Below are 20812 nucleotides of genomic sequence, written 5' to 3'. Positions count from 1 at the left end.
ATTTTAGCCATTCGACGACTTCCATCTGCTTTGACATAGTTATATGAGATTCATAAGTGTACAGAGATGAACCTTGTCTGGAATGCTTCAGCACGACCTTTCTTTGAGAGAATAGATGCCTATCATAATGGACTCTCTTCTCAGAATCTGAAAGAATCTGCAGCCCGATGGATGAAACAACTTGAAGTACTTCTGCTTTTTGTATCATTGTGTGCCATGAAATTATATATGAAGTTTACACCCCGTGCAAATAAAACCAGTGCATCGACAAACGGGATGTTAATGACAAAAGAAATCTTCCAAGATAATAATTCACATGAAACTGAAGGCTAACAACAGCATATATAGAAGATAATAATGTGAGTGTGTTCAAACAAAAAAGGTAAAAACAGAACATAACTAACTCATTCTATCAAATCTAATATGGATGATACTGGATAATGAAGCCAGTCTCCTCACATTACAACAAACTGAGCAGATTATGCAGTTTTCAGAGCCATGTCGTTATTTTATTTATTTATTTATTATTATTATTTTTGTTGTTGGGGGGGGGGGAGTCTTATTGACACATGAATAGCAATTAGTACTCTATCGAATGAATAAAATTTATAGGTCGATAATTAATCCTAAGAACCAAGACACTTCTTGTTTATCCACTTAAATGGGAAAGAGTCACTGACTTTGTACAATTGTTGAGTGTATTGAGTGCATGCAGAAATTTAGCCTTTTAAGGATTGAAAGTAAACACCAACAATGTAGTTGAAATACAAATAAGTTGTGTGCTGTGTATGAGTAGATCTAATCATACCATAGATCTTGAACCATTTGTAACTCCTGGAGGTGGTTCTGAAGGCTCGTGTCTCTCCAATTGAGCTGCATTCTTCACAAAATGGTGCTCCAAAAGCTAGGCAGCTGAAGGATGATGAAGTGGATTCCGTTGCAAACACTGCCTAACAAAATCCTTGCCATCATCGGAGAGATGATCAGGAATTGCCGGAAGCTCCTTACTATTACCAATTTTAAACATCGCAGCAACCTTTTAACCAGATTGGGCCAAACATCAAATGTAAATGTTAGGGGACCAGGCGGTAAGGGTTACGGTTATATAAGAAACAATTAAACTTGAGTCAAATTTCAAAAGCCGAATCTTAATATCAAATCACTGACCCCTTCATATTGGCTCCAATGAGGTTTTGTTGTGGCCATCTCCAAAACAGTACATCCCAGACTCCAGATATCAACAGCAAGATTGCAACCACTGGAATTTTTTATAACCTGAATGAACAATGCAAGTTAGAAATGAAACAGAAAAGAGTATTCAGGAAACTCAAAATCATTAGTCAATTCAAATCATTAGACTGTACAACAAGGTTTTGTTGTGTATTTTATTTTAAAATTACCCATTCAAGAAACAAGGTTTTAATAACAAACATGAGGAAACAAGGTTTTGAAGTTTTTCGTCAAAAGACCAGCTACTTGTGCGCTTAAGAGGAGCTGTAAAAAATCCAAAACCATGAGATGCAGTTAGAGCAAGAACTTTGTTTAGTAAGAGTTGCTCATGTATAACTCATATACAATCCATTTAGAAGTTATTCACTGAAAAAATAATGATGTTCAAATGGGTAACACCAAAAAGCTTCCTAGGGACATGGAAACTTATTAGCAAAACATCAAGAAGAACCAAATGTTACTGATCTTGAATATCAATGTAAGGGCCAAAAGGTGATGCATCAAATCCAGTGAATGAAGTGAACCATTGAACAATAGAATGCAAGAATAACCCATCACTTGGGTCCAGGTTGCCCAACAATACAAAAGCCCACAAACACAAGTTGACAAGTAGGCTATCAACAAAGTCCAAACAGAAAATTCAATTATTGAAAAAAAGGCTTGTCCTTACCTACTGTCACCCACAAAGTCAGTGGAAACCACGTCATCTTCAGTGTAACCCAAGATTCCCTTTAGCTTGCCCTCAGACTCTTCCCTGAGACCTCAAAAAAGAAATTATATTAAAATATAAAATAAAAATACTAATTTAACACAAAGATCTAGTATTTACCAAGCTTCTATCTTTGTTAATAGTACTTGGGCATCTACTTATAGTAATTCACTTTTAACTATTTCAACAAGGAATTTAGGAAGTAAATAATTTTCAATCCCTACTTGATAGCAGCTTTGACCTCGTCATAAGTGGCCGCCTTCTCCAGCCTCACATTAAGATCCACCACAGAGACATCCACCGTGGGTACTCGGAAAGACATCCTGGTCAGTTTCCCATTCAGTGCAGGGAGTACTTTCCTGACAGCCTACACATGCACAAAGTTCATAAGAACATAAGCCAAGTTCTCACAAAGCAGAGAGTCATTGTGTAATACCACAATCATGTACATCATGTATTTCAAGAAATGTGTCATTGTGTCCTGTAAAAATGTATCTATGCTACCAGTGCAATTAGGAAAATGCTGCATCAACACATTCATAGCAATATTGTCCACCATACATCTCCCTTGAGAGATTGTTCATCTTAAAGCTCCAAAGCTAACTACTTGGTTCATAGATGCATTAACAAAATCCTTTATCCTACTTAAGTTGCTACAATTAAACTTGTCAACTAACCCATAATAGGGTTCTAGATTCTCTAGTTAAAGTCTCAAACCACAATGTTGATCATTTAAATCTTTGGCCGACTAGAATAGTTGGAGCCGCAACCTACCAAGTCCAGTCAAGAGACATGTGATGAGTAAATTGATGCATTTTTAGGTGTTTTAAAATGGTCTTATAATCTTAAAACTAGAGCGTTGGGTATCGATTAATTGCCAAAAAAGTAGTACTTATAATCTTATCTCTAATACTCAATTACTCTCTCTCTCTCTCTCTATTATGATTTTAATTACTACTAAGCTTTACCCTTTTATTTATTTATTTTTTGAATAACTATAAGTGTCATGGGTTTCGTTGTGACATCCGCTTCGTGGTTGCTAGTACAATTCGAGGAACAATTGGGCTATAGATTCAACGACAAATAATGTGATCATTATAATGGCTGAAGAAGATAAAACATGCCTAAGCAAATCATCATCTTTATCATCAGTTCTGTCCAAAGTCATATCTAAGTGTCTTCAAATTTTTTAGATAGAAAGAAAAGGATACTAGTAAAGGCAAACAAATGTAAGTAGGCCTTAGATGTCGAGAAGACCAACCAAATCTACAAAATGAGAAAAACTTAACTAAAATCAATGCTTACAACTATGTCCTGTTCAAAAACAAGATCAAGATGGAAAATTCCTTTGCATTCATTGAAAGCGGCAACCTCTGTGGTTGTACCATTAGCATTATGGTGTCATGTGACTGCAGGGAAAAGGTCACATGCCTTGGAGATCAAAGGAATAGATTATTTTTACCACATGAACGAATATTTCAGAATGAGTTTGGAGTCTGCAAGGCGAGATTTTGCTCTCAAAGACGACCAATACACCTCAAGAGGAAGGTGCCCTCCCATAGATTGCCTTAAAAGCAAGTATTGACATGATGTCAAAGTCATATGGAGGCCGTAATGCTAATCAAATAACCAATAATCTTTGACAAATGTTTGTTCTAGTCTTCTAGAATGTCAATGAGGTGAGCTAACTAAAATGCTTATATGGGTTAAATTGTTCTGACTTTTGGATGATGTTGTTAAGTTCTGCATCCCAATTTCTGTTTCCATAATTGAGTGTTGTATGTGAAGTATCTATAAGAATTTCTAAATGTAGTTTTATCTCTTCTTCTTTTTTTATAATTAAAGCATTGATGCCTACACAAGGAATAACAAGGAGAAACCTTCCACTAGATCTGTGAGAAAGTTTTTTTTTTTTTTTTTTTTTTCTTAAAAAGAAAAATTATACTTGTAATTTGCAAGTCACTAAAGTAGTAAAAATATATATTTGAAATTTATAAGGCATTAAAGCAGTTTTACAATTTATGATACAAATTAACATACAACACTCAATTATGGAAAGACTTTAACAATTTCTTTTACAGTAATGCTGCTAGTAGAGTACCTTTGAGGCTAGCCAACGATACCTTAAAATATAAATACAAAGAGAATATACTCCACAAAAAAGAAAAGCCTTAGAATGAAGGGGCAGGAATAAGGTAATTAATAGCCACACAAACCTCATAAGTTACTGTTCCACCAGACGTTGCTGCTTGACGGAGTGTTACATTGGATATAGCGCCATTTGCCGAAAGAATGCAAACAACCCATGGACCATGATGAGAAAATGACATTATTATTGAGGATACATGCTGAAATGTAAGCACCCAAAAATAAAAAATAAGTTAGTGACTTAATCAAAATCAACCCAAATTTTTTTTGCAGGGGAAAGCTACAGCATACATAACTATAAAAAACAAGTTGGCATGATAAATGCAAACCAAATTGCAGTAGAAAGCATCAACAAAATGACAAATACAAGGAGCTAGGGAAAGCAGCATCACCAAATCGATTTTATTATAGTTTTCGGCTCCAATTGGATTGTTCACATAATTATCAAAAATTAAGAAATTAAAAAAAATGCAGCATTTTGATCATCATGAGATCACTACAATCTTAATGAGAGAGAGAGAGAGAGAGGATAAACCTTGGAATAGGAACCAAGGTCGTACATCTTGCCCAATTAGAAGTCACAGATGTTTTGTACAAGGTAAATCTGAAAACAAGTTAAAAAATACCAAGTCATGCACATTCTACATCAAAGGCAAGGAAACTATAGAGCGCAAAAAGAATGTCAAAGCTAATAAAAAGTGAGAAATAAATCATATCATGTAGCAATAGAGGTTATTTTTTTATGGTGAAGTGCAGTCATGTATCTTGAGACTTACAAATCTATGGTTCCCGAAACTCAGACTTAGAGCCTGTTGTGTGTTTTGTGTACAAAGAGCTTATAGCTGGAACAGATGGTCTAGGATAAATAAATAAATAAAAGAAGAAAGAATACCAATGAGGGAAAATGTGTTTATTTGGTAAAGACCAAACAGATGGTCTAGGATTTGCTTAGTGGCAAATATGAAGCATAACAAGTCATTGAACTTCAATTGGCACCAAAATTGTTTTAAATATCTGAAGCATGGACACAAAACTCATCTCCACAAATGATGAGTTTGAACCATGATCTTAACAAACCCCATATAACTTTATTAATAAAAAATAAATAATTCAACTTCAAAAAGGCTTACTATTACAATTTAAACAAGCTTTGATAAGCATGCTTCTAATTGTTTTGGTTGAATTTAAGGGCCATGAGCTCCTACCATATTATCCATTGGTTACTACCCTTGATAGCGCAATCTATATCGTGATGTAGACCATCAGAACATAGAAAAGATTTCCTTATCAAATATGTGGACATTTTTTCAACTATTTATCCTAAATTTTTATTGTTTTAAACATCTTAATTCTTCTTAGTGTTGAATTAGACTGCACTCCAAAGTTTTTGGTTGCCAAACCCTTAAATTGTTGTCTACTAAAAGCAGCCCTTTATGTTTTTATCCAAATTCTGGAAATGTTCATACTTCATTGTTCCTTCTTATGTAGACTCAGACAAATTAAATTAACAGTAACATACTAAGTTTAAAAATTCATACTTCATCACAAATCTAATTGAGTTCAATGTCAAAGCTTAGTCATCTAAAAACCTGTAGGTTCTATAATGGATTTGTTTTCAACAAAAAGAGACATTACTTAGCCAAATTCTATGAATTTTCATGATTCATGCATGAACCTTTCAAGCAAGCATGGTAAGAAACAACACATGAACAGAGGAACAAACATGAACAGAGGAACAAATGAATAGCATGATCATTAAAGTTCAATTTAGCATTCTAGAGTGATTTTTTAGGAGTTTTTTTTAGGGCTTTTGAGAGAAATAGACTTACAGATGAGATTTGGAGTGATTTGATCGGTGGCACTGATAAGTGAGCATCAGTTCTTAGGGTTTTCGACTTGAACTCTGATTTCTTCTTCGATTTGAGCTTTGAGAGATTACAAATCCATTGTCGAATGAGTTATCGATCCGAAATGTGCGATTGAGAGATCGTTCGGTGTTGAAATGGGAGATCGAGAGATCGTGATTGAAATCGCAAATCCTGATTGTGAAAGTGATCGAATCAAATCAAGAATCAAATCAAGAGGGATATTTTATTTCGATTGAAATGGAAGAAACTTCTTCAAACTCAAAAATCGATAAAAATGGCTGAGAAGAAAACTTCTTCGATTGAATGTGAGGTTTCGTTTCTTCCCAAAGGCGACATAAACAAAAAGCTTCTTCGATGAGAGATTTTGATCTGCTGGTTTCATCTTCACTGAGATGGCTGAGAAGGCTAAGAATGAAAATGGTGAAGAAGGTCGACTGGTTTGTCTGTTTATTTATTTTTTTTAATAAAAATTTCGGTGATTCGTTGGGCTTGGGCTGTCGAATTTTTTTCTTAAGTATATTGGGCCGGCCCAAATAAACGTGAGACTTGGGCTGCCGAGTTTAATGCTGTAAAAATAACGAATTTTACATTTTTTGAGGTAGTGTGGCTTGATTGGTTTGATCTGGCCCATGGGCCCACGTGTTTGAAAAACCCCGGGCACACCCTACCCTGCTTTGCACACACCACATGCACGTTTACTGCTTTACTCACTTACACGTCCCATTTAGCCAACGTGGCACTAGTGCGTGGCCCGGTCTCTTCGGAGATGCGACGTCATTCATGAAACCCACAACTCCAGTCACGTACCTTAGGGTATATCAAACTGGGGGCATTAATACCGTCTAATCAGGTGATTCTGAGAGATATATTGATGCACCCAGGCTGGAGCAACCTGAGCCTTTGACCTATTGTAAGCCACACAGTCACATGTCCCGATTGCCAACATAGTACTAGTACGTGGTCAGTCCCCTTGTGGGATGCCAAACCATTTATGAAAGCTACAACTCTTGACTCATACCCGTAGGTATAAAAGGTAATCTAAGTATATCAATTGCACTTCTTGGTCAAAACCGGTGCCTAAGCAAGATCTTGCCCCGCTGTACCCTACTGTACGAGGGGGATAGACTACGTCTATTCTAGACGAGAGGTATTTAAGTGGGCCCTTGCTCAGCATTGTGCGCCACCTCTCAACTGGAGATCAAACTAGCTGTTTTTGGCTTCAGAGAAGTGAATTGAGGTTTTAGATTATCACCTATACGGTATATCAAACCAAGTCACCACGTATCGAAAGGTATATAGGTGTGCTTGGGCAAGGGTGGCCAGATAAAAATGCATTGCACGTAGTAAGCCTAGAGTCTAGAAACCTTCCCCATAGGTCACGACTCGAACTTATCGTGGGTGTTCCCGGGTTGTTTATTGAGTGAATGTCTGTTGTTGGATGAATGTATGTGAGTGATGTGAATGATGAGATCAAAATGCATGATTGTCCTCAAGGATCAAAGAAATTTTATTTTTGAAAATTAAAATGGGTGCACCGACCCAGTAAAGAATCCATCCTCTTACAATAATGACCCAGTCCATCTCGATTCAACAGTCATGGTGGACCGGGCCAGTTAAATCAAAATGGAAATCGAATTTTCAAAGAAAAAAAAGAAAATATTTTTCAAAAAAAAAAAGATTATTTTCCAAAAGAAGTGTCCTTTAGAAGAAACATTTTCCAGAAAATATATTTTCCAGAAAATATTTTTCATAAAGTACAAGATTTTCCAAAAAGAAAATAAATTGATCTCTTACATGGACCATTGGAAGAGTACTAAAATATCCTTTTGTGTCAAACCAGGATGTTAGCCGCCGGCGATAACCCAATCGATCAGTTAGTCAAAACAACCGTCATAGGAATGCACCCTATAGAGAAGATCAATTTTGGGAGATTCATGTTGAGGAGTGCTCTTTTCTTCCATGAGTTTGAGATAGACTGGAACCTCTTACATGCTATGGCTAAGCGATGGAACCCTTACCTCCACATATTCCATATGGGGTACATGCATTTATGCCCTACACACGAGGATTATTGCGGCATCATGAGGATATCGACTTCAGGTCCCCTAGTCAGGCCCTCATTGAAGATCGGATATTCTGGTGAACTCGCCACAGGGCTAAACATTTTCAAGGAAGAAGCCAAAGCCTTAGTCAATGACGGGAGATTGAACTTAGTACCTTTACTGGGCCCGTATCGCTCCCGCAGTCACCCTATCAATGTAAAGCCCGAAGCTTGGCGAGCCACTAGACTATCGGTTGTGCTTAGGGATCCTAGCTCAATACATACTGACCTCCAATAGTGATGACCAAACTATCCCTGAGTCCTTCATAGATATAGCCTCTCAGCTCTCAAGGAAAGCCAACCCAGTACCCCTAATCTTAGTTGAAACCTTCTCAGGGTTAGATGCCATAAAAAATGGTGAGCGGGAAAGCTTCAAAGGAAGCCCTTACTTGATCTACATGTGGCTTTGTGACCGTCTCAAAATCGTAGAGGTTCCCTAAAACCTCGAATATGGCCCAGAACATTTTTTCAAAAGAAACCTGTTAGTGCGTCACAATTCAGTCAAAGCTTGGAGCAAATGGTTAGACTCTCGCCTCGCCTGTCATATCGATTTTAGGTGCCCTTGGTGGATGACTGATCCCCCTGTTCTAGGAACCAAAGGATCATACTATGTCCGTCTGATTGGTTTAGAAGAAACATCTTTTTTCCACCCTAATCTAATCCCAGAATAGTACGATGTACCTACAGAGTTATCCTTACCTCAACATAAAGCCTTCTTTTCCTCCGAGCCTTTGACTGAAAAGTTAGTACACCTCATTGAGAAAGCTTGGAACAAGCGCACCTTAGGGTATCCAGACGGACCGGCAGATTTCAGAGAGCAAGTTGTTAGAGCCAAGAGGGTCAAGCCTGATAGCAATCCTGATGACCATCAAGACAAAGCCAAGCGTCCATGTAAAAATAGTTCAAAACAAATTTGTTGAAAGATGTTTTTAATAAGAACGTATTGTCTATCATTTTCAATAAAACTATCTTTCTTTTCGAATGAATATTTATTTTCTTTTCAAATACTCATTGTGTGAATGGATTAATTAACGGATTGGTGCACAGAATTCAGTAAAATCTCAGGGTTCATTTAAAATGTTATCAAGGGGGTGACACTGAAATTGGTTAAATTCACCTTCAAAGAGGTTTAAGGGTTATCATTGTGTCTAAGCTCAATCGTCCATCGTCTAACTAGGGTTGTAAATCCGGTCAGTTAGAGTAAACGTCAATATCAAATCAACAGTCAGAAATGACCTCAAAATTTTTCAACATCGTCCAGTTGTTCGAAGATCGTAGTGCTTCAATCCTACCGATTATAAGCAATATCTCAGTCCTCAATCCTAATCAAGCCCGTTTTGGGTAGTCTTGAGTTTTCATGGGTCATTTGGGTTAACTCGAGTCCTTTTTCCTAACAAGGTCATGTCCTCATTAGATTGAGTCTACTCTTTCTAATTGAGTCAAGTTAGTTCGTCGAGTCTATAGAGGTGTTTATCGCCCCTTCTGAATTTGATTGGATAAAGGAAATTTTTGAATACCCCGAGCGCATTAACGAATTAACAAATAATCTAGCTTCAAGGATATATTTCTCTCCTGAGCAAGAAGATAAGAGTCAGACTCAAGAAAGTAAAGGTCATTGACCTCGAAACAAAAAATAATTCCTAAAGAGATTCAAATAGAAACCATCTTATCCTTAGAGGAACACGAGGGGATAATGAATTTATTCAGAAATTTCATAAGACTTGTTCATGTGATCATATGAGGGTATGTTAGGTACAAGCTTGGGTGTTGTTCAACACGGAATATATACTCGTCTATATCGATGGAATCAAAGAAGATGTTATAAAATGTGTCAGCACTATCCTTACTACATCTTGAGTTGCAAATCGCATATTATCAATCGATATGGGGATACCTTTTGAATTGATATTTGATAATGGGTTGTACATCAAAGCTTAAGTTGTTACTCTATATTTAAAGTTCAAGATCCGGCATCACACATTATCTCTCTACCGTCCTCAGATTAATGAAAAGGTTGAAGCAGCTAGTAAAAAATCTCAAAACAATCATCAAGACAATGCGTCAATCCCACCAGGATTAGTTAGAGAAGTTACCATTCATACTAGGGGCACATCATACTTCAAAACAGTCTTCCACTGGAGCTATTCCCTACTTTCTAGTGTATGATATGGAAACAATCCTACCAGTTGAAATGTAAATCCCGTATCTCTTAGGGTTCTGTTAGAAAGTCAGTTGTCAGAAGTAGACTGGGTTTGCCAACGGTATGAAGAGTTGAATTTAATCGAAGAAAAACGACTGAGAGCGTTGTATCACGTGCAAGCTTATCAAAGAAGAGTCGCTCGTGCGTTTGACAAGAAAATCAAGGCCCGTCACTTACAAATCGGGGATTTAGTACTCAAAGAGAACAGGGCACCTATTTTTGATCCCAGGGGGAAGTTCAAACCAAATTGGGGAGGTCCGTTCATCATCAAAGAAATATTACCAGGAAAAGCTGTCAAACTTCAAGATCATGATGGAATCGAATTACCAGAACCAACCAACCTTGACCAAGTCAAACGGTACTACATTTAAGGAGGCCATCTTTGGCCGAATCAATTTCCTTGCTACCCAGTTCGTTATCTCCTTTCTCAGCCTTTTGCAGCCTTTTTTATATTGTGCCTTGTATTTCTTAGCCCGATCACCTAACCTAGGGGAGGGAAGTTTCGAACTACGTTTTGGTCTGATCCCAAAATTTTGGGGTACGTAGGCAACCTGAGAAGTTACTTCAGGCCCCGACCACATCAATAAAAAAAATCTATTTCCCCACATAATAAAAAAATAAAAAAATAACTCAAAAGAAAAAGAAATTCAAAATGGGGAAGAAAATTCAAGAAAAAAGGAAAATAATTTAAAAGGAAATGCCACACAAGGGGCATTTGGGTTTTTGAGCCTCAAAATCCCTTTCTTTTATACCCAGTCCTAAGCCTACCTATAAAAGTCCTCCTAAGTACCGTGTGAAAAGTCAAGGAAGGTGGCAAAGTATGATCAGACAGTAACTCTAGAAGTTTAGAAGAGAAGGAGAAGATAAAAAATGATGAAGCCTGCTAAGTTGAAAACCCAAAAAAGGGCGACTTAGAAAAAAAAATTAAGGCAAGCTCGCAAGGTTGAAAATCTGAAAGGACAACTTTGACAACAATCAGAGTCAAGAAAAAAAAAGAGCTCGCTAGATCGAAAACCTGAAAAGGCGATCTAGGCAAAAGTTAGAGCGACCTCGCTACATTGAAAACCTGAAAAGGCGATCTAGGCAAAAGTTAGAGCAACAAAGAAAAATAGAAGAAAATCCCAAGCTAAGAGCGGTTCGAGCTGAAACCTCAGAAGACCAAATAACCAAGTTCAATACTTAGCTTAAACCAGGCATAGACTCAGAAGCCACAAGTATCTTGTCTACAATCGATCTGAAAATGTTTACTCCCCCAAGTGAACCAAGGGAGATAAGGGTGAATTCTATGATGAATCTCGAAAGGAAATAATTTTATACTCTTGAGCCTGACTCAAAACCTTCAATAAAATTAATCAAAACTAAAAGTTGAGTCTTTATTGCGCTTGTGGTAATCAATTATTTCAAACCTTCATACAAGGGGCATTTTCTTTCTTCTTTAATGTAACTTTTCCCCCTTATACTAGGGGCATTTTTTTAATTTTTTGCATGATGTGTTCAATTATCTTTAATGCCACGTACATTGTAAAACTAGGGGCATTTTGTCTTCGAGCAATGTTAATCCTAAAAAATTAATAGGAACCCCAAACCTAAGGTTACCCTCTTGATAACAGTTTTTTCGAAAAACTTTTGAAGTTCAAAAGAAATAAAAACTCATGTTTTAAACTCATAAAACTTTTTGGATAAATCCTTGAGGTTCAAACAAAAGCATTTTGATCTCACATAGGAGATATGGCATTCTTTCATTCTCCAGATTCTTTTAAGATCCAATCATTCTTGGAATCGATCATTTCTCTTCCAGATTCATTATCTTCCAGATTTATTCATTCTCCAATTCATTCTAATCAGTTTTCTCCAAATTCATTCATTCTTTCCCAAAATTCATTCATTCCTCTACCAGTTTTGCTCAGATGCCGCCAAGGATTATCTTGGATTTTGCTCAGATGCCGCCAAGGGTTATCTTGGATTTTGCTCAGTTTCCGCCAAGGGTTATCTTGGATTTTGCTCAGTCTCCGCCAAGGGTTATCTTGGATTTTGCTCAGTTTCCGCCAAGGGTTATCTTGGATTTTGCTCAGCTGCCGCCAAGGGTTAACTTGGATTTTGCTCAGTTTCCGCCAACGATTATCTTGGATTTTGCTCAATTGCCGCCAAGGGTTATCTTGGATTTTGCTCAGTCTCCGCCAAGGGTTATCTTGGATTTTGCTCAGTTGCCGCCAAGGGTTATCTTGGATTTTGCTCAGTTGCCGCTAAGGGTTAACTTGGATTTTGCTCAGTTTCCGCCAAGGGTTATCTTGGATTTTGCTCAGTTGCCACCAAGGGTTATCTTGGATTTTGCTCAGTCTCCGCCAAGGGTTATCTTGGATTTTGCTCAGTTTCCGCCAAGGGTTATCTTGGATTTTGCTTAGTTTCCGCCAAGGGTTATCTTAGATTTTGCTCAGTCTCCGCCAAGGGTTATCTTGGATTTTGCTCAGTCTCCGCCAAGGGTTATCTTGGATTATGCTCAGTTGCCGCCAAGGGTTATCTTGGATTTTGCTCAGTTTTCGCCAAGGGTTATCTTGGATTTTGCTCAGATGCCGCCAAGGGTTATCTTGGATTTTGCTCAGTTATCGTCGAGGGTTTTCTCGAAATTTTATTCAAATTATGCTCAGTTTATGCTCAGACTATGCTCAATTTATGCTCAAGTTTTACTCAGTTTCACACAGTGCACACACTTACACATTTGTTCTTTTAGTTAGGGAGAATTCTCTAAAATTCAAGGATCTGACACTGTCAGTGAGAGTTTGCGCTCAAGGACCTGACAACCTTTTGATTCGGGGAGAGCTTTACCCTCAAGGATCCGAACACCCTGACGAATTGCTAAATCAGGCTGCAAAATGAACTGTCACTAGCTTTGGCATTCAGATATCGTACTATCTACCAAAATAGATTTGCTATCTAGTTTGCTTCAACCCTCTGCCAAAGAGGGGCATCTGTAGACACCCCATTTTTACACTCACCTGATTAATCAACTCGTCAATCCGATTGCAATGATTCCCAATGATGGATGTGTATTCCATTGCTTTATTTTGTTACCAGATATGTTTCAGAAATCCGGATGAGGTATCTCGAACTGACAAAACCTTAGAAATCACGCTACGCTAGGAAAATACGACCCAGAAACATAGAAACCATCATCTTGCAGACCAAAAAGAAACTTCACGATAAAAATCACTAAAAATTTACCAAATTACCAAAATACCCATAACCTCAAAACAACCCTAGAGCCTACGTTACGCTTAGGAAAACTCTCTCGAACACATAAAATAATAAATCGGAACCAAATAAATCATTTCACCAATTTTAACAGAATTTGACAAAATTACGAAAATGCCCCTCATAAAGTTCACAATCATTTCACATAAAAATTTTCATAAATGACACAAACCAACATTCTCATTGAATTCCTTACGAAAAATCGATTCTAAAACATCCTAGAACATTAAAAATCGACTTGAAACGTGAAAAGTCCTCTCCGGGGACAAAACGGTAATTTCACAATTTTCATAACTAAAAAATTCGAAATTAATAAATAAAATATTAAATAATTAAAGTGAAATATTGATGAAATTAATTTAAAATTTTGAACCTAAAAAATCGATCAATCGGACTTTCGGGTAAAATTGTTGAGGGTTCGTGGGATATTTCTTTAAGGACCCCTCCATTTGGGGGTCCAAAGAATTAAAGAAATAATGGAGGGGGGTTCTCCAAAAATTAAAAGTAAATCAAGCAAGACTGAAGTCAAGGTATTAAAGTCAATTAAGTGAAACTGAAGTCAAAATTAAAGTCAATTAAGCAAGACTGAAGTCAAAATATTAAAAGTCAATCAATTAAGACTAAAGTCAAAACATTAAAAGTCAATCAAATAAGACCAAAAGTCATAATAGAATTCTAATTAAATAATAACTCTATCTAATAGAGTTCTAACTTAAAAACAATTCTACCTAAAACAATTCTAATTAAAACACAATTCTACCTAAAACAATTTTAACTAAAACACAACTATAATTAAAAGATCTCTAATTAAACACTAACTCTATCCAAATCAACCTTTAAAAAAATTCTATAAATAGAGGTGCTCACACCCTATTTTCGATAAAATCATAAACCTTAAGAGAAGTAGGTCTAGAAGCTCCCCTAGCCCCCCATAAACCCTAGTTTTGGAGCCCCAACTCCTTACCTAACATCCCCCCTTCAATTTTAGTCTAGAAAACGCATAAAAGCCCTCCAAAAACACCCCCAAATCCGCAACAAACTTGAAGAGTTCAAATCCAAAAGCAAGGAGATACCTCGGTTTAGGAGATCCGAAGTCAAATCTGGAGACAAAACGAAGCAAGGGAGCACGGTACAAGGAGCTCTTTTTTTCATATCTGAGGGAACAAAGTCCTTGCTATCGGAAAGGTAAATTTTTATTTTTTATTTATTTTTATCTAGGTTTTAGCAATGTAATTTACTTGGAATTTAGTAGAGACCGGCTTTGACCGGGCGGGGTTGGTGCCTAACACCTTCCAATCCCGTAACATGATCCCCGAATTCAGTTTTTTTTTGTTTTAGATTAGTTTTTATCCGTTTAGAGTCATTGATCGGTTCCTAAACCGTAATAACTAGGTGGCGACTCCCAAACCTCAAGGGTCAAAAGCGGATCCGCGCATCCCGCGGATCGAGGGCGCTTTCAGTGGCGACTCCGCTGGGGACATTGAGGATCAGACTTGAAAAACCCCAAGTATGGGAGCATTGCCAACAACCTAGTTTTTTGTTTTTATTTATTTTATTTAATTCTTAGTTAGTTTCTTTTTATTATTTGTTTATTATTTTTATTTTTGTTAGTACATCATTAATTATCTAATTCTACTCGGCGCACTTTGATCTAACATGTTAATTTTTATGATTTAATCAAGGGTCATTCGGAATGATCCTAAATAGTGCGATATTTCAATATGGATAATTTTGTTCAAGGTGGAATAATGATCATTGAGGATGGAATAATGAAACAAAAGGGATTTTGTTTTGGTTGTTCTTCCTTTTGGGGTATGTTGATCCATTTTTGCTTAATGAAAGATTTTTTTTTAAAGAAACATGGTTGATACGTTGTTTGATAACGTTTTTTTTAAAAAAAAGAGAGATTTTTTTTCATTTTGATTAATTGTTTATTTTTCGCTTATCGCGTAGGTATTCAATTCTTTTTTAGTAGGGAAGACATGCTGTCCATTGACAGCATATAGAATTTCGAAAAAATAAAAACAAATTATTTTAAGACTAAAGTCAAAACATTAAAAGTCAATCAAATAAGTCCAAAAGTCATAATAGAGTTCTAATTAAATATTAACTCTATCTAATAGAGTTCTAACTTAAAAATAATTCTACCTAAAACAATTCTAATTAAAACACAATTCTACCTAAAACAATTCTAATTAAAACACAATTCTACCTAAAACAAGTCAAATTAAAACACAACTCTAATTAAAAGATCTCTAATTAAACACTAACTCTATCCAAATCAACCCCTAAAAACATCTATAAATAGAGGTACTCACACCCTATTTTCGTATCAAATAATAAACCCTACGAGAAGTAGGTCTAGAAGCTCCCCTAGCCTCCCATAAACCCTGGTTTTGAAGCCCCAACTCCTTACCTAACATCCCCCCTTCAATTTTAGTCTAGAAAATACCTAAAAGCCCTCCAAAAACACCCCCAAATCCGCAACAAACTTGAAGAGTTCAGATCCAAAAGCAAGGAGATACCTCGGTCTAGGAGATCCGAAGTCAAATCCGGAGATAGAACGAAGCAAGGGAGCACGATACAAGGAGCTCTTTTTGTCAGATCTGAGGGAACAAAGTCCTTGCTATCGGAAAGGTAAATTTTTATTTTTATTTATTTTTATCTAAGTTTTAGCAATGTAATTTACTTGGGAATTTAGTAGAGACCGGCTTTGGCCGGGCGGGGTTGGTGCCTAACACCTTCCAATCCCGTAACATGATCCCCGAATTCAGTTTTTTTTTGTTTTAGATTAGTTTTTATCCGTTTAGAGTCATTGATCGGTTCCTAGACCGTAATAATTAGGTGGCGATTCCCAAACCTCAAGGGTCAAAAGCGGATCCGCGCACCCCACGGATCGAGGGCGCTTTCAGTGGCAACTCCACAGGGGACTATTGAGGATCAAACTTGAAAAACCCCAAGTATGGGAGCATTGTCAAGATGACCTAGTTTTTTTATTATTTAGTTGGATTTATTTTATTTATTTTTTATAATTATTTATTTTTTATCTTGATTATAGATGATTTTGGGTATTGCATTTTTTTTCTCCAATTAAGGATCACTTTTTGATGACCCCTAAATAATGAAAGATTCAAATTGACCTATGAAAATGATGGAATGATGAAGGTTGGACAGAAATATTAAAACACTTTTAAAGAATATTCTAGTGAGAATTAAGTCTGGGAGCCTCTTAATAAAACATAGATCTCGTCGAGTAGATTAATTTAGAATCTGAGTTCACTCAATTTCGTCATCGGAAGCCTTAGATATCATCGATGCAAGTTCAATCTGTAAATCTGAAATTATTTCTGAATGAAAGTTGGGACAGCAACGTTAAAACTTTTTTACAGAACATTTTAGTGAGAATTAAGTCTGAAAATCTATTAATAATACATAGATCTCGTCGAGTAGATTAATTTAGAATTTGAGTTCACTCAATTTCGTTATCGAAAGCCTTAGATATCATCGATGCAAGTTCAATCTGTAAATCTGGAATTATTTCTGAATGAAAGTTGGGACAGCAACGTTAAAACTTTTTTACAGAACATTTTAGTGAGAATTAAGTCTGGGAACCTCTTAATAAAACATAGATCTCGTCGAGTAGATTAATTTAGAATTTGAGTTCACTCAATTTCGTTATCAGAAGTCTTAGATATCATCGATGCAAGTTCAATTTGTAAATATGGAATTATTTCTGAATGAAAGTTGGGACAGCAACGTTAAAACTTTTTTACAGAACATTCTAGTGAGAATTAAGTCTGGGAACCTGTTAATAAAACGTAGATCCCATCGAGTAGATTAATTTAGAACTTGATTTCACTCAATTTCGTTATCGGGAGCCTTAGATATCATCGATGCAAGTTCAGATTGTATTTTCCTAATTCACAGAAAATCTGAATTTATCTAATGTTGGCACAATTAATGTTCTTGAGAGTGAGCTCATCTCAACCATTGTCATTCTATCATCAATGTAACACCTATTGGAATCTCGATTTATTTTGGATCACCCAAAAGTGATCATTGATTGGACCTTAAAAATTATAAAAATTATACTTATTGCAATGTTTGTTTGATCATTATCATATGTCATATTTATTGATTAATATACCATGATCTTGCTTGAAATACATGATTGATGTTGATCGTAATGTTAATGTGCTTATGTGCTGGGAATAATGTGATCTTAATTGAATATTCATATGATTTGAATGATTTTGGTTTTGATTAAATATATGATTGGTTTGATTGGATCCATGGGCCCATTTGTTTGAAAAAGGTCCCGGGCACACCCTACCCTGTTTTGCGCACACCACATGCACGTTTACTGTTTTGAGCACTTACACGTCCCATTTAGCCAACGTGGCACTAGTACGTGGCCCGGTCTCTTCGGAGATGCGACGTCATTCATGAAAACCACAACTCCAGTCACGTACCTTAGGGTATATCAAACTGGGGGCATCAATACCGTCTGATCAGGTGATTCTGAGAGGTATATTGATGCACCCAGGCTGGAGCGACCTGAGCCTTTGACCTATTGTGAGCCACACAGTCACATGTCCCGATTGCCAACGTAGTACTAGTACGTGGTCGGTCCCCTCGTGGGATGCCAAACCATTTATGAAAGCTACAACTCTTGACTCGTACCCGTAGGTATAAAAGATAGTCTAAGTATATCAATTGCACTTCTTGGTCAAAACCGGTGCCTAAGCAAGATCTTGCCCCGCTGTACCCTACTGTACGAGGGGGATAGACTACGTCTATTCTAGACGAGAGGTGTTTAAGTGGGCCCTTGCTCAGCATTGTGCGCCACCTCTCAACTGGAGATCAAACTGGCTGTTTTTGACTTCAGAGAAGTGAATTGAGATTTTAGATTATCACCTACACGGTATATCAAACCAAGTCACCACGTATCGAAAGGTATATAGGTGTGCTTGGGCAAGGGTGGCTAGATAAAAATGCATTACACGTAGTAAGCTTAGAGTCTAGAAACCTTCCCAGTAGGTCACGACTCGAACTTATCTTGGATGTTCCCGGGTTGTTCATTGAATGGAATTTTATGAGACTTTGTGATTGATATGAATGTATGTGAATGATGAGATCAGAATGCATGTGAATGATGAAATGGATGTATGTGAATGATGAGATCAGAGTGTATGATTGTCCTCAAGGATAAAAAATGTTATTTTTGAATATCAAAATGGGTGCACCGACCCAATAAAAAATCCATCTCTTGCAAATGACCCAGCCCAACTCGATCCAACAATCCTGATGGACCGGGCCATTTAAATCGAAATAGAAATCAAATTTTCAAAGAAGAAAAATAGTTTACAAAGGGAAAGTATTTTCCAGAAAAAATTTTCCAAAAGAAGTGTTTTCCAAAAAAAGTATTATTCTCTAAAAAAAATATTTTCTAAGAAAAAAACGTTTTCCAAAAAATATTTTCCAAGAGAAGATACTTTCCAAATTAAAAATTATTTTCCAGAGAAAAAATATTTTTCAGAAGAAAATGTCTTCCAAAAGAAAAGAAAAAGAAGGAAAAATAATTTGCAAAAGATTTGTGAAATAAAACATTATTTTCCAATATTTTTCAAGAGTGCAACATAATTATTTTTCTTCTGAATAATCATTGAATGGATGAATTTTTTAATGGATTGGTGCACAAAATTCAATAAAATCTCAGGGTTCATTTAAAATGTATCAAGGGGGTGACACTGAAATTGGTTAAATTCACCTTCAAAGAGGTTTAAGGGTTATCATTGTATCTAAGCTCAATCGTCTATCGTCTATCGTCTACCTAGGGCTGTAAATCCGGTCAGTTAGAGTAAACGTCAATATCAAGTCAAACAGTCAGAAATGGCCTCAAAATTTTTCAACATCGTCCAGTTGTTCTTTAAAGATCATAGTGCTTCAATCCTACCGGTTATAAGCAATATCTCAGTCCTCAGTCCTAATCAAACTCGTATGAGTACTTATCTTGAGTTTTCAAGAGTCATTTGGGTTAGCTCGAGTCCCTTTTTCCAACAAGGTCATGTCTTCCTTAGATTGAGTCTATTATTTCCTATTGAGTCAAGTTAGTTCATTGAGTCTATAGAGGTGTCTGTTGTCCCATCTGAAATTGATCGGATAAAGGAAATTTTTGAATACCTCGAGCGCATTAACGAATTACTAATAATTGATAGATTTCGTTTTTCTGAACAAGAAGATAAGAGTCGGGCTCAACCTTTAATCGAGAAAGGAAAAGTCTTTGACCTCGAAACAAAAAATAATTCCTAACGAGATTCAAATAGAAACCATCTTATCCCTAAAGGAAACGAGGGGATAATGAATTTACTCATAAATTTCAAAAGACTTGTTCGTGTGATCATATGAGGGTATGCTAGGTACAAGCTTGGGTGTTGTTCAACACGAAATAGATACTCGTCTATATCGATGGAATTAAAGAAGATGTTATAAAATGTATCAGCACTATCCTTACTACATCTTGAGTTTCAAATCACATATTATCAGTCGATATGGGGGTACCTTTTGAACTGATCTCTGATAATGGGTCGTACTTCAAAGCATAAATCATTACTCTATGTTTAAAGTTGAAGATCCGGAAGCACAAATCATCCCCCTACCGTCCTCAGATCAATGGAACGATTGAAGCAGTTAGTAAGAGTCTCAAGACTATCATCAGGAAAATTGTGTCAATCACATCGAGATTGGTCAGAAAAATTATCATTCACGCTATGGACATATCGAGCTTCAATTCGATCCTCTACTGGAGCTACTCCCTACTCTTTAGTGTATGGCATGGAAGCAGTCTTGCCAGTTGAAATGGAAATTTCGTCTCTCAGGGTCTTGTTGGAAAATCATTTGTTAGAAACAGATTGGGTTCGTCAGCAGCATGAAGAATTAAACTTGATCGAAGAAAACGAGTTTAAAGCCCTGTACCATGTGCAAGCTTATCTAAGAAGAGTCACCCGTGCATTTGACAAAAAGGTCAAAGCTCATCATTTACAAGTCAAGGATTTAACTATCAGACTTCAAAAAAAATTGAACACTCCTCGCGACTATAAGAGAAAGTCTGAACCCAATTGGAGAAATTCATTCATTAAGAAAATACTGTCTGGAAAAGTCGTCAAACTTCAAGATCATGATGGAAGTGAACTACCAAAACCAACCAACCTTGACCAGATCAAGCGGTACTACATTTAAGGAAGCCATCTTTGGCCGAATCAATTCTCCTATTACCCAGTTCAATATATCCTTTCTCAACCCTTTTG

The 20812-nt window shown here is 36.6% G+C and overlaps 1 protein-coding gene across 4 annotated transcripts; it reads right to left on the bottom strand.

Annotated features, from left to right (window-relative positions):
- Window positions 1–710: 710 nt before the first annotated feature.
- On the bottom strand, window positions 711–6369 carry LOC147380880 (glyceraldehyde-3-phosphate dehydrogenase, cytosolic-like). 4 transcript variants are annotated; one of them, XR_015174988.1, is made up of 7 exons: window positions 5917–6359; window positions 4623–4691; window positions 4156–4287; window positions 2164–2306; window positions 1901–1984; window positions 1168–1275; window positions 758–1036 (listed from the first exon to the last, which is right to left on the bottom strand). XR_015174988.1 is itself a non-coding variant. In XM_086431124.1 (6 exons), the coding sequence occupies exons 2-6, from the start codon at window positions 4647–4649 to the stop codon at window positions 1269–1271; spliced, it is 393 nt and encodes a 130-aa protein (XP_086287250.1). In that variant the 5' UTR covers window positions 4650–4691; window positions 5917–6359; the 3' UTR covers window positions 1095–1268. The 4 variants fall into 4 exon arrangements, 3 of the variants coding, with proteins under 3 accessions (XP_086287248.1, XP_086287251.1, XP_086287250.1); XM_086431124.1 differs by lacking the exon at window positions 758–1036 and having other exon boundaries at window positions 1095–1275; XM_086431122.1 differs by lacking the exons at window positions 1901–1984; window positions 2164–2306 and having other exon boundaries at window positions 711–1036; window positions 5917–6369.
- Between the last annotated feature and the right edge of the window lie 14443 nt (window positions 6370–20812).

This window comes from Akebia trifoliata, unplaced genomic scaffold (assembly GCF_017979445.1).
Source record: "Akebia trifoliata isolate Shusen 1 unplaced genomic scaffold, ASM1797944v1 Contig00906, whole genome shotgun sequence".
Taxonomy (NCBI): Eukaryota; Viridiplantae; Streptophyta; class Magnoliopsida; order Ranunculales; family Lardizabalaceae; genus Akebia; species Akebia trifoliata.
This window is presented reverse-complemented; position numbering and strand designations above follow the sequence as displayed.